The 14,518-nt window shown below is 40.1% G+C and overlaps 1 protein-coding gene across 1 annotated transcript in view; it reads left to right on the plus strand.

The window, feature by feature from the left end:
* Positions 1-14,518, plus strand: part of PLEKHH2 (pleckstrin homology, MyTH4 and FERM domain containing H2) — a 111,647-nt gene that overhangs the window by 43,721 nt on the left and 53,408 nt on the right. The window contains exons 7-14 of the mRNA XM_065401584.1: positions 1,181-2,163; positions 3,491-3,566; positions 4,034-4,128; positions 6,062-6,206; positions 9,898-10,034; positions 11,064-11,174; positions 12,360-12,446; positions 12,959-13,117. Coding sequence (XP_065257656.1) covers positions 1,181-2,163; positions 3,491-3,566; positions 4,034-4,128; positions 6,062-6,206; positions 9,898-10,034; positions 11,064-11,174; positions 12,360-12,446; positions 12,959-13,117 — 1,793 coding nt within the window. The remainder of the gene's footprint in view (positions 1-1,180; positions 2,164-3,490; positions 3,567-4,033; positions 4,129-6,061; positions 6,207-9,897; positions 10,035-11,063; positions 11,175-12,359; positions 12,447-12,958; positions 13,118-14,518) is intronic.

Here is a 14,518-nt window from a genome sequence, read left to right on the forward strand (position 1 = left end):
CCCCTTCCCTGTGCCTGTGCACTTTACCACCATTTTCTGCAACTGCACCAGCTTGAATCCATTCTGCACCCTCTCCCCACCGCAATGTGCCTGCCCAGTGGTATAGTTATGCCGACACGTTGGGGTGAGTACACTGTGACAGATATAGACACAGTGTAGTTTATTTCCTCTTTGTAGCAGCAGGGAGACCGTGACTCCCTGAGAAAATAGGATGGTTACTCCTACTTCTTATTCCCCATTTGAAGTCTTAAAACATTGCTTGTGACATCAAATTTACTTTACAGCTGCTAATTGTCCTGTTCCAAATAGGAAATGAGCAGTTGGGACAGATAATATTTCTATGGACCCTGTCATTCAAGGATCCTAAAGCTCATTACAAAAGTGGATACGTATCTCATTTTTACAGATGAGGAAACTGAAGGACAAAGTTTTAAGTGGCAGGGTCAGAAACAGAACCTATTCACCAGAGTCCAAGTATCCTGTTCTAACCACTAGACAACAGTGCTATACACTAACTCTAAATGATCATGTTTTAATGTAATAACAAAAATGGGGGAAAGAGTTACAGACAATACAAGCAGAGTTATATCTGAACAGAATGTCTTTTCCTAAACATTTTCCTTGAGACATCAGTGGGTCTTAAGTGTTCAGCCCTGGGAGTGAAACAGTGGCATGCAGAAGGGATTTCTAACTATAACATAGAAACTCAGAATATTTTGATTCTTAATCTAATCTTCACACTTTTTCTTTCCTACATTTGAAAAGCTTTATAATCTTTAAGATTTATTAATGTGGGTAAGTGCATGTGTCCTCTTCAGCATAAAATTTTTTGCATATCTGGTTTCTTTTAAAGTTTGGCACATCTCGCTCTCCCTTCTTGTTCTATTCATCATTATTATCCTTAGTTTTTTGGATAGACCACTAAATATAAGAATGGTTTCTGTTACAGTTCCTTGGTAAATGCCATTTCTACTTTCTTTCAAGTATATGTTCATAACTATCCCTATTGACATTCCAGAATATGTGTAGTATTTTCCTTCAGGTTTGTTTTTACAACATCCACCAAAAATTAAATGAACTTAACTTTAACTACATTAAACTTGCAGTTCTGATTATAAATTGCTTTAACAGCTAAATTTATTAAAAGTAATTTTGTCAAATTCATGTATTTCTTTTCTAGAGAAAAAAATCCAGCAAACATCTCTTGCTGCTCTTGCACATGAGAGCAATAAAGGTCAGAGGTCATTACAACAAAGCTCCTGTGGATCAGAACAAAATAAAAATACAAGAACAAGCTATTCATCAAAAGATATAGATAGTAGTATATCAAAGAACTCATGCATTACAGGAAGTGACTGGAGCTCAGATGAGGATGAAGGAGGTAATAAAAGACCAAAATCCAGGCGTGCATCTACCCTTTCAAGTCAGACATCTGAAGAAAGCACAAGATACAGCAGAATTGGGAGTGAAATGTATTTGACAGCATCTGACGATAGTAGTTCTTTATTTGAAGAGGAGAGTTTTGCAGTTCAGAGATCCGAGCACAAAAAGCTGTATTCCTGGCAGCAAGGATCTCAGCGGAAAAGTCAGAACAATCCACTTGGAAAGAGCAATTCTGAGGCCTTACGTAGAAAAGACCAAGATAGCTCTTCAGATGAACTGAATAAGAAATTTCAGTCTCAGAGATTAGATTATTCATCCTCATCCAGTGAAGCAAATACCCCAAGTCCAATTTTAACCCCTGCTCTAATACCTAAGCATCCAGTCGTGACATCTTCAACAGATTCTCAGTGTGTGACACAATCAAATTCTCCATCAAATTTGCCACCTCCAAAGTTGCGGACTCCCAACGTTTTTAGTATAAGTGTAGCATTGGCAAAAAAGCACTTAAGCCAACCCCAGCTGAGTTCTGACAGAATGTTTGATAGAAATAGAAATGCTATAAGCATGATACGGCCCTTGAGACCTCAGGAAACAGACATCGACCTGGTGGATGGGGAAAATACTGACATTTTAGAGAAAATGGAGATTGATTATGATGGAGCATTTACCTATGACTCTTTTGAGGCACAGAGTGCAGAAGACCAGGAGTCCAGTGATATAACAAGGAAGGCAATTAGCAACAAACCCCCTACTCCTCCTCTGCATCGATTCCCCTCCTGGGTAAATATAATTAAATATTTCTTACTGATTTAAATTAACTCATTTTGTTGCTTTTATTACACTTTTCTCTCCTGTACCTTTCTCATTCCCTGTGTCTATGGTGGGAATATGTTTTGTTGGTTGAACACCAACTGAGATTATCAGCTCCTCAGAATCAAGTTCAATTTTAACACCTATTCTAGGATCTTGTATCTTTTCTTTTGCAGAAGAATACGGAGTAAATCTTATCAGTGAAATATTTAAATGGCATACATTCAACAGCCATTCTCCTATTCATGGGCTGAGGAGCTCTTTGCTTTGAAAATGCCATATAAAAATACATAGCCATTTTTTTGTATGTAGAGAACCAATTTTTGAAAAAGTCATATCTAATTTTCATGTGTTCATTTGTGCACACCCAGTTAGATAATGACTGTAACCACTGACTTTTTTTTATGACTGTATAACCTAGGAGTCCTGGTTCCAAGTCCTTTGCTCTAAAAACTAGGCAATACAATCCAGGCCAATAATTTGTGAATTAAAGAATTGTAAATATAGATTGGCACAACAGACCATATTTAAAGAAGTTGTTAGTCCCGTCAGTTGTTCAGAGAAATTTCTTAATCTGTAGTAGTAGTAATTCACTGATTACAGAAGAATTTTACACTTCCAGTGAGATATTTTAAAAAAAATGTTTTAAAATGTAAGAGAATTAATATACAAATTTTACATCATGACACAAGGGGTCAGACTTTAATACTTTGTTTTAAACCTCTCCTTAAAATTATTTAGTTCTGAGCCAGCTCCTTCCAGGCTGAGAATGTAAAGTCTTCTTTTGCCAATGATTTACCTTGTTATGCCCACCTAGTGCAGAATCTGAAATCATAGGGTAATACAAGTACCTGGCCTGTTGGTGCTGTGAGGTTAGGTCAGAGATGAACTATACTTTAATGTTACTTTAACAGTTTGTGCATGTGAAGTTTTTCATTATGGGTTTTTGCTACCATAGTTTGAAAAGCTTTTGGTGAAAAGCTACTTCCATAGCCTCCCTTTGTAGATAACATCTAGTCTTCTAGTATAGAATGTCCTCTCCCAGTTACTCTTTGAGGAACTGATTTTAGTATTCAAAACAAAGAACTCCCTAGTACACAGGAAAGAGTTGTATGGGAAAAGGTTGAAAGAAAGCACTGGTCTGGTGAGTGGTGTAGACAATGTCACATTTTAGCCTCCATTGATAACTCTGCTATATCACATATTTGTAGCAGTGTGAGGGCAAAGGGGAGGTTTGAGGAAGAAATACCTTTCATTTCCTAATATCTACAGTAAAACATCTCTGCTTTTATGTTAGGAAAGCAGAATTTATGCTGTAGCCAAGTCAGGTTTACGAATGTCTGAAGCTTTCAACATGGACTCTTTTAACAAAAGTAAGTGGGTCTTTGTACCAACAGCCAAAATCCTCTGCTTACTGTAATTTATAAGGGGCCAGTTGTCCCAGGTGCCTCTAAAATATGCCTCTGAAGATTTCTTTGGATTTTTTCTTTAAGATATGGTAAAACAGATTTAACCTTTCCATTATTTCTATCACCTATTCTTGAATACTTGCCTCTTAAGTACAAATTCATTATAGTCCTTAATTCCCTATAACTTTCTTTGGAATTCTTGGTGAAGATTATATAACCAGACATCAAAAGAGAGAGAATGTACTTACATTACAAAAAGACTAGTGGTCCTGATTATGATTTTCTCATACCCCATTACTCCAGTATAATTTAGGAGTAACTGAAGTGAAGACAATAAAACTACAGTGGTGTGACATCAGAATCCAACCAAATGTTTTAAATAATTTTGAAGGGTAATTTTAAAGAAATGTGTTTTATGCTATGTATTTCAGGTACTGCTTCTATAACTTCGTATACCATATCTGGACTATACACTTCTTTGATATACAAGAACATGACCACTCCAGTCTACACAACTCTGAAAGGGGTAATTTTATTGTTGTTTAAAAGAAAGTTGTGTGAAAAGCCATATTGTTAGGCTCCACATTCAAGAACTTGGCATTTTATGCTTGATGGCACGTTGCCAAATTTGTCATAAGATCATGTTTAGAGACCATAAAAAAACCCAGAAGTAATGGAAATGTCAGATGTCCAGAAAATAAATTGTTGTTGCTTATAAAGTGTTACAAGCCTGTGTCAATTTTTGTTGTGGCCCTTACTGGTTTTCCCAGGGCTTGTTAATTATTGAAAGAGCTGCATTGTGTGCAATGCTGTAATTACAAGTTTAGATCTAGAAGGATCTTTGTGTCAATGCCAAAGCTATTTGTTTTCAGAAGCTTGCAGAATCTAATCAGAACATTATTTGTTTCATGGCAGCCTCTTGTAATTTGAAGAGATGTATGTTTTTAAACAGAAATGATGTAATAGATAGGTGTTGGGGGGTTTCAGCTGAATATAGCTACTTATGTGCCGAATCCTGGGGCCCAAGAAAGAACTGCAGTACAATCTAAATGCAGTGGAACCAGTAGAGTTCCAGTGCTGTGCAGAGGTAATGCAGATGCTAAGAGCCCATAAAGGCCATCCCTATCCTCCATATGCCATGGAGCTGTGCTGCATGAGAGCTTTATCTGCTGTAGCCTGCAGAGGAATTTGGGGTGTGGCAGGGCAGAGCTATGTGACTGGTGGATCTGATGTAAATGGGAGCCAAACCCACCCCCTCCATGAAAAGCTGCAGTAGGATCTGTGGAGTGGCTCCGCTGGCATTTTATAACCTGGGACAAGGAGGGCTGATTGCTACAGATTGTTGCTACTGATTGCCCCCTACACAAAGCCCATTACTTGCCAGTGTAACTATTGAATGTACAGGATCATGTCATACAGAGCCAAATATTGTAATTGAGCAGAATACCCTTTCCTGATGAAACTGGCAGAACTAGGGTTGCCAGGTGTCCAGTTTTCAACTGAACACCTGGTCGAAAAGGGACCCTCCCCAACCCTTCCCAGCCTGGTGAAAATGAGCGAGTGAACGTTGGGGAGAGCAAGCGATGGAGGGAGGGGGGATGGAGTGAGCGGGCTGGGGGCCTCAGAGAAGGGGCGGGGCAAGCGTGTTTGGTTTTGTTCGGTCAGAAAGTTGGCAACCCTAGCAGATACACATGCTGCAAAAGCATTAATGAGTTTCTGTATTCTGTCAAGGAGTGACCCCACACACACCCTGCCGTGCAAATGATTCCTGCCAAGAACAGGAGTCATTTGTACATGCATGTTTAATGTTGGATCAGTGGCTGTCTCACTTTTAGCCCTGCCTCAGAACATTCCCACAGTGTTAATTTCATTGAGGGCCTATAGAGAAGCCTCACCATAGTTTTGAGTTAGCCAACCTGGCTCCACCTCAGTCTGCCGGAACACAGGTTCTCCAACAGGCAGTAGTGCACACCTTCAAGCAGAACTTAGACCATAGGTGGCTGCTAAATCATACCCTCTGAGTTTTATTTGTAAAGTGAAATATACTCATCCTCATACTTATGTTTTCTTGTTGGTGCACCAGAGAGAAAGTTTGGTGGGTACTGGGGCACAAGGTAAAGTTTAGGTATTTTTAAGCTGGTTTAATTTGCGTTTTTTTGTTTTTTTTTTGTTTTACATCTCTTGTGGTAGTTGGCCTAGTAAGATTTCCTGGCAACAATGCTAGTGCCAATAATTTTAGTATTTATACCACCCTTTATTGTGGGTGATGTATATCATTGGTGGTAGGGGTTTGATTTGGTTTTGCTTTGTTTTAATTGTTGCAATTAAATCTTTAGCATGGTAGGCATCTATAGTGCCTGTTGCAGCAGTAGGCTGTTTTAAAAGCCAATAAAATAAATACATCCATAAAGTAGTATATTTTGCATAAAGTTTCAAAGAATGTGTGTTAATTTCTGTAGAAAGCAACTCAAATAAGCAACAGACCATTCTTAGATGACTCTTCGGGATCAGAGGAAGAAGACAGCTCCCGATCCAGCTCACGAACCTCAGAATCAGACTCTCGAAGTAGAAGTGGCCCAGGTAGCCCCAGGGCCATGAAACGAGGTGGGCAGAAACCATAAAAACAAATATTTTGAGACGCTTAATATGATTTTGTAGCATGTGCAATGTTTATTCTTTATATCAATGGATTTCTCCTTTTGAAAATATGGATGCCTTGAACATGGATCTAGCTCGTTTGTTATACTTTTCACATATCAAAGCTGAAACCAAAGCAAACTGGCAGGAGAATGGGCAGCTTTCCTTTTTATGACTACCAATACTTATATGTATTTCTAAGGCATTACTGTAGTATCTTCTTGTCATTTGAGGGGAAAGATGATTTTGTGATTAAAGCACAAGGTGCGGTGTCAGGGGATCTGGGTTCTGTTCCCTGCCCTGTCATGGATTTTCCGTGACTTTTGACTGTAACTAGATGGAATAACTCAGCAGAAAAATATAGTGAGAGTCAGCAAAATCTTTTCCTTAAGTTTATAACACAAAAGTAATAATTTAACCTAATCAGACAGCAGAGGAATTCAGTTCAGTTCTGTGATCTCAGAGTGTGAAGCCCACCTTCTTAAAGGCATTCTCCATCCTCTCTGCCTCTAAAGCAGTCAGTTTTACAGTGCGTCCCCTGAGACCTGTGCAAAGAGAGGAAGAGGCTGAGCTGAAGTTAGTCCCTGGCACACAAGTGTCTATTACCCTCCATTTGCTTGTGTTTTCTCCATCTGCAAAAAGGGAATAGCACTTACCTACCTCACAGGGGTGAAGTGAGGCTTTCTTTTCTGTTGGTAAATTGCTTTGAGATCCTCTGATAGTATAGTGTTACAGTTATCAAAATATTATTGTTATTTACTAACTCTGATTGGACAAGGTCAGTGGCTAACTAACTAGAGTTTCACTTATGTCACACTCAGGCACATGTAGTCAATGGATTAACAGAATTTGAGTGCCAACCACAGGCCCCCGTTAAGTTTCCACAATAATGATGTGCCTTGCATAGAATGTATACAACATTCTTGTTTTCTAGAATTGTCCTTAACCTAATTCTTTCTCCCCAATTTGGTTTCGTTGGTTGGACCTCTAATAGGGTGAAACAGAATATAACTGTTAAAGTGCTCCTATTCTGGCAAGTATTGAAGCCCTCCCTGGCTGGGTTTGTTTCTCTCATACCAAATTTTTCTACCATGCCCACTGCCCTCTAAGATGTCTAAGGGCTTACTTGCACTGATGTAGCTAGACCTATATAGCTACACCTATGCTGTGCCAGTGCAAATCCATGCTGTAGTTGGATTTCACTAGTGTAAAAGGGCTTAAAGTCTTTCCCTCACTTCCCTGCCAGATTTATCTTTGCTGATAGCTAAGTTGATACCCGTTGAAGCTTTGGGCCTGAATTGCTTATCACGCTAGTTTCTACACCAATCTAACTTAGTTGAATGGATTAGAATCACTGTGGATTTACAATATTGTAGGCAATAGTGGAATCTGGCCCATTGTTTCATGCTGTCTCTCTGGAGACTCAAGAAGATAGCCCTGCATTGTTTCACATTCAGAAGTCTTTCTTCACAGCCTTTAACATGTGTTCTTATTTATAATGCATAATTTGAAGATTGTGGGATTGCGCAGGTAAAACTAAGGGTATACTGGCCTATAGTATCATAATTACTGATATTATTTTAGGAGGAAAGAGCCCAGCTTGACTCTCAAAACCCAGATGAATTTGCAGGTCTGGAAGTTACAAAAACAATATTTTTATTTGTAAAATCAGCTAATATATGGAATTAATCAAACAAAATAAACAGAATGCTACAGTGCAAATGTTACACAGTAACTCTTCAAAGTTGAACAGTAGATTTAAGTAAATCTTTTCAAAAGGAAACTGTTTCACATTTGAAAATGAGTGTTTTTTTCCATTATGATGAATAAGCAAAGAGTTTGTTTTAATATTAGTGAATCATTCATGGGAAAAATCGGATGTGGTTTTTCATAGAAGCAGGTGGACATGGGCTAAAACTTTTTTTTATTCTGAAACTGGATTTGAATACACAGTTTTTTAGCAGGGAAAAATTTGCACAGGCTCTTATTCATAACTGACTCAGTACAAAAATTCCCCACATTCATTGCAAGTCAAAGAAAATAAGAGTGGCAGGGAAAGGCAACCTAGACAGCCCATCTACAGTCTAACCACATGACAGACCTTTGGGCAATTCATCTACCATACAGGCAACTACCTGAGAGGACCAGATGATAAAGAAAAAGAAGTAAAGAAAAATTATGTATAGTTTAGCATGAAGAGCCTACACTTGATCACCAAAAAATAGACAGAGACGTAATATGATGTACAGAAATGCTAGTGATCTACTGCAGAACTCTTAAGTGTGGTGATTTAACAGAACTAATTAAATCTGATGGCATTTAAAAGATTATATATATAAACATTTAAGTGTTTTAAACAAGATTCTAAATATTTTCCTTCATTCATAAGTCATTAAGTAGTCCCATTTGATTGTAAGGAATATGGGCTTCAATGTGTTTTGGGTAGAAAATTAATATTTGATCTGTGGCTGTTGAAATTATGGGCAAGTGTAGTCAATTGGAGGTTTTATGGAATCACTGAATTATTTCCTTTGGAATTTTGTTCCTTTGAAAGTAAGATTCTCCTGATATCTTGCTCTTAGATGAAGCAGTGATAACAGGATATGGCAGTATTATATATTGTTTCTTACTGGAGTGTTTGCACACCTGTTTGGAATAATTTTAGTTTTAATTCATAACTAACAGCCTGTTCATATTGTGGATCCCCGTTTCATGGTTTAATTCAATTTGATTGTTGGGGTGCTGAGGATCACTCTCTTATGCACATTGTCAGAGAGAGATGGAGCTAGAGAACACTGTTTTTGAAGATTAGAGAGTGACAAAGAGACATTGTCATATACATGAACCTGATTTATGGAAGTGAAGACATTAATGATGGGCTCCTGGCAGCCTTAGGGCTGCTCTAACTTGTGCTCTGGCTGGTATGGCTCCCTGGGTGCTCTCCACCAGCTGAGAATAGCTAAAGTATGGAGTGCTCTGGCTTGCCCCTAATGCTGGGGGTGTAGAGATGGAAGGATAATGTTTTTGCAGCAATTCTACATCATTTGGGAATCCACTTATGCTGTAAGGTTTTCTCCGGGAGTTTCTACAGCATTCTAATGACCTTTACATTGCTGCAGTTGCACAGAGGAACCAAGAATCGATCCCTGTAAATTTCAGTGGCTGCAGATTTCACTTGAAAGTCAAATAAGCCTTCCAAAGTTGATGACTTACAATGGTCTGTTTAAATAATTATTTTCCAGTAGCTGAAAACTGTAGACCATATGAGGAATTTTAATTTATCCCAATATACATTCTGCTTTGAGTTCAGTTAAGTTGAAATTTAAGAATATTTTACAACCAGTAAATATTAAATTGCTTTTAATCATGTTCTTGAACATGACATTTTTCACATTGCTCCTTGCATTCTTTATGTTTATGTGCCAGGAGCATTTCCAAATTCCTAAATAAACACTTTGATATTACTTTTAAGGAATTTACTTGCACTGCTTGATATTCTCATCAAAAATATTTAATTCCCACTGGAATGCTATTAATATTTTAGCTTGTCAACAACTCCCAGCTCGGCTGTTCCCTCCATACCCATGCCTGATTTTTTATGTCTAAAATACAATGGCAAGAAATATATACATGGAATCTTTTTTGCTTTTTCGCTCAGGTGTGTCTTTGTCTTCTATGACCTCAGAAAGCGACTATGCTATTCCCCCTGATGCCTACTCAACAGATACAGACTATTCAGAGCCAGAGCAGAAACTCCCTAAAACCTGTTCCTCATCTAGTGATAATGGAAAAAATGTGAGTACCAAAGTTATGCAAAGAATAATAGTATTTCTTTCTTCTACACCGAATGTTAACAAAGCCCAGTACTAAGTTTGCTTGGCACACAGTGTAATGATTACAAGTAGCAATGTGTTCAGATTCATTAAATGACCCATATGATGACTGTAACAAATCAGACACTTGGGGTGACCTATTGAGTGTGAAATATCTAAACACAGTGTAGAAGAACCAGGTTGGGTGTACAGAGTGGCGGCCTCAGCAGCAGCAACAGCAGAGACCCCACTAGAGAGTCAGGGGTGGGGAGAATTACGTACCACCCTGTTCAAAGTACAGAAGATATCCATGGATGGGGTGTCTGCAACTTCCTCACATAGGATGTGGGGGACTGTGAGCGTATCAGATGTGTGGTTAGTGGGTCCGCAGACTGCACAGATCACAGAATCCAAACCCACAGTGTAGGGTAACAGGCTGCATCTGTATTCCTCACTACAGCTTGTATTAGTGGTGGTGGCCTGGGTATCCAAGCTGCTTGGCTGATTGGGGATAAGGACCATATCACTCAATTCGTGACAGAGCAAAACCTTGAGCTTTATTTTGCTGGAGTTTGCACTGAAGGTGTGTTTGTGTGCAGCTGCGGAATTACAATTCTCTGGGACTGTTCAGTAGGTTAGGTCCAGAAGTTAGGGGTTGAGCATATATAGTTTTAAAATTACAAGCTTTATGTAGAATGTTTTCATTATTATTTAATTAAAATGTTGTATAATGCTTAGAGCCTAGGTCTGGGAATCAAGAGTCCTGGGTTCTGTTCTTAGCTCTTATTGTGTGACTTGGAGCAAATCTCTGTACCTCTGTCTAACTGTAAAATAGGGAAAATACTTTTTTATCTCACATGCATGAATCTTAATGCATGTAAAAACTGGATCTTTCTACTATAAAAAGGCAAAGTATTGTAATAATTATTATTTACCATGCAGGCATTTTTTCTTTGGCAAAATACCTTGTTATAATATATTACATACCTTATTTTTTATTTTAAATAATCAGGAGCCATTGGAAAAATCTGGATATTTGTTAAAAATGGGTGGCAAAGTAAAAACCTGGAAACGCCGATGGTTTGTGCTCAAAGGCGGTGAGTTATTGTACTACAAATCTCCGGTGAGTATGAGTAACGTGTTTGCTGTTTAGTTCCTGATTCCTCTAAATGACTCAGAAATTGCCAGATGGAAAAATACATTTCTTCATTTGAATACATTAAATTAAACATTTCATAATAAAGTGCCCAGTCCCTCAAACTGTTGAGCACCCTCAACTTTTATCTTATGGGATTTGAGGGCACCGTACCTGCTAGGTCAGGGGTGGGAGAGGATGAGGGCTCCGGTTGGGGGTGCAGGCTCTGGGGTGGGGCCAGAAATGAGGAGTTCAGGGTGCAGGAGGAGGCTCCGGGTTGGGATACGGGGGGAGGGCTCTGGGGTGGGGCTGGGGATGACAGGCTTGGGGTGTAGGAGGGGGCTCCAGGCTGGGACCCAGGGATTTGGATGGTGGGAGGAGAATCAGGCCTGGGGCAGGGGGTTGGGGTACCGGGGAGGGGTGTGAGGGCTCTGGCTGGGAGTGTGGGCTCGGGGGGGGCGGGGGATGAGGAGTTTGGGGTGCAGGAGGGTGCTCCAGGCTGGGACCAGTGGGTTCGGAGGGTGGGATGGAGATCAGGGTGTTGGGGCACCGGGAGGGTGAGGGCTCTGGGGTGGGGCTGGGGATGACAGGCTTGGGGTACAAGAGGGGGCTCTGGGCTGGGATCAAGGGGTTCAGAGGGTGGGAGGGAGATCAGGGCTGTGGCAGGGGACTGGATCGTAGGGGGAGGGCTCAGGGGTGCAGGCTCTGGACGGCACTTACCGCAAGCAGCTCCCAGAAGCATGTCCCCCCTCCAGCTCCGAGGCACAGCCAGGCGGCTCTGCGCGCTGCCCCTCCACAGGCGTCACCCCTGCAGCTCCCATTGGCCGGGAACCGCGACCAACGGGAGCTGCGGGGGCGGCGCCTGCGGACAGGGCAGCGTGCAGAGCCACCTGGCCACATCTGCACATATTACGTAGGAGCTGGAGGGGGGTTGAGCTAGAGGGGGAGTCATGCCGACTGCTTCCTGGGAGCCGCGCGGTGCGGGGCAAACCCCGATCCCGCTCCCCACCGGGAGCTGAGGGCTGGATTAAATGGTCTGACGAGCCAGATGTGGCCTGCGGGCTGTAGTTTGCCTGCCCCATGCTGGATGCTTCCAGTGATCAAGTCTTAAATGTGTTATACCAGTATTTTATTACAGATGAATAACCCTTTTTTTCCCATTCGTTCACACAGAGTGATGTAATTCGAAAGCCACAAGGTCAAATTGAGTTAAGCGTATCCAGCCACATTGTAAGAGGTGATGGAAAACAAACAGTTCAGGTGCTTCCTTGTCTCACTGTATTTTTAGAGGGTCCTCTCTTTTCACCCCTAAAAGTGACCCTTCCTCCAAATATATCTCCTTTTAGAGGCAGTCAGTGCCCTCCATCTGAGGAGGGAGCGATTGTTTCAGTCATAGAAACTGGAGATAGAAAAGACTCTATAGGGTTATCTTTTTCACATTCTTGTGAAGGTAGGATTGTTACCTGTAACATTAACCCAGAGGGGATGGCTTTGTGCTCCAAGCACTCTGAAATCACAGATTCACATGCCACCAGTTGCAATTCCAACTTAGGTAAAATGAATTCCATGTAATTTACTATAGGGGATTTTTCAAAAGAGATCTCATCAACTATGGGGCCGCCTGCTCTGCATGGCCATTAAGCGGTTCTACTCTGAAAAGTGACAGTAAAAATGTTGCGAATATTTTGTATTTGTAAATAAGTGTATTGTTTAAATAAGTTGAAATGCATAATATTCCTAGAACTGAAGGCATCTTTTCTGTCACTATTCAGTTGATCACAGAAAAACGAACATACTACCTGACTGCAGATTCTCCCAACATCTTAGAAGAGTGGATCAAAGTACTGCAGAATGTTCTTAAAGTGCAGGCTGCTAGTCCACTTTTCATACAGCCTGATGTGAAGCCAGCCATGAAAGGATTGCTGACCAAGGTAGGGACACTTATTTCCCTGACAAAGTATTTTTATTCTGTTTTTATTTTAAAAAATATTTCTGCTTAATATCTCTAAGTGAAAAAAGGCAACAAGAACTGTATAAAACATGTGTAGTAAACTAATTTTAGTAACCAGTCCTTCCATTGACGTCAATGGCAAAACTCCAATTGGCTTCAACAGGAGCAGAATGGATCTTTAACAGGGACTTCTTTGTACAGTAGTATCTAAGTTGGCTGCAGTATTTGGCATTGGCCCTTGTGTGATTTTGCAAAAGTGCTGTTTGAGGGGCACCCAAAATTAAAGTCCAAAAGTACAGGTACTATAAATATTTAGCATAAGAGTAAATAGATTAAAGTAGACATGCTATCAGGTTTGTGTCTCTTACAATGTGAATAAACCAGGACTGTCTACTCCTCTACTGTAATAAAAATCTAAGTTGGCAAGTCTTTTTCATTTGGCCACTTGATTCACTACCTTATATGTTGAATTCTCTGTTTGCACATCATTAGGGCCCTGATTCAGCGCATGCCTCAATTTAAACATTTGTGTAAGGGGGCTCTCTCTTTTCCAACATCAGCAGTCAAAACAAGATATTTCAAGATAATGAGGATAGTTTGTAGAGTGAGGGAATATACTATGTTAAGGTTAATTTACTCATCAGATTTAGATGCTCTTGGACTGCGTATCATTAATGTATTCACAGGAATGTAGAAACTATTGCAGTTTACGAGGGGCTTCACCTTTAGGTTCTTCTCTGATCTGTGGAGAATGAAACACCTTCCAACTACTTATTAAATATGCGATATGTTTGTATATTGTACTGATACTAGTGGAAAAGCCCTTAATGGCAGAGATTCTCTGCTGTGCCTTCCACTTGGTGTGGAGTGTGTGATTCTCTGCCTGACTCCACACCAGCTCCAGTATAGGTTACAGCAGCCTTAACACTGCAGTAAATAGCTGCTTTCCTGTCCCTTTGCACCTCCAGAGCAGCACAAAGGGGCTGGGGCACAGCAGAGAATCTGACCCAATCTATTTACCTAGTAATCAGAAAATTAGGCCAGTTTTTTAAAATTTAGGTCTCACATTCAGCACCTCTGGAAAAAAAAAATCAGACTGCTCATTTAAGTACCCTAAACATGGATGTAGGTAATGTTAGTCACCTGTGTTTGAAAATTTTGAGCCTAGTGCCTGAAGTATCAAGATGGGGCTTTGTGTATTTAAGATAGCAAAGTCATTGAAAGTGTAATGTTGGTCTATACAAACATATTCCAGACCTTCCTTATTTTTATCACTTGATATGCAGATTCTCTACCCTGCTTGAATTCAGTTTAGTGTTACACTGTGGTAGAAACTGCACTTTCCATTCTTAATTTAAAATAGCTTAAATTTAAAGATGAA

This window comes from Emys orbicularis, chromosome 3, assembly GCF_028017835.1.
Source record: "Emys orbicularis isolate rEmyOrb1 chromosome 3, rEmyOrb1.hap1, whole genome shotgun sequence".
NCBI classification, from domain to species: domain Eukaryota; kingdom Metazoa; phylum Chordata; order Testudines; family Emydidae; genus Emys; species Emys orbicularis.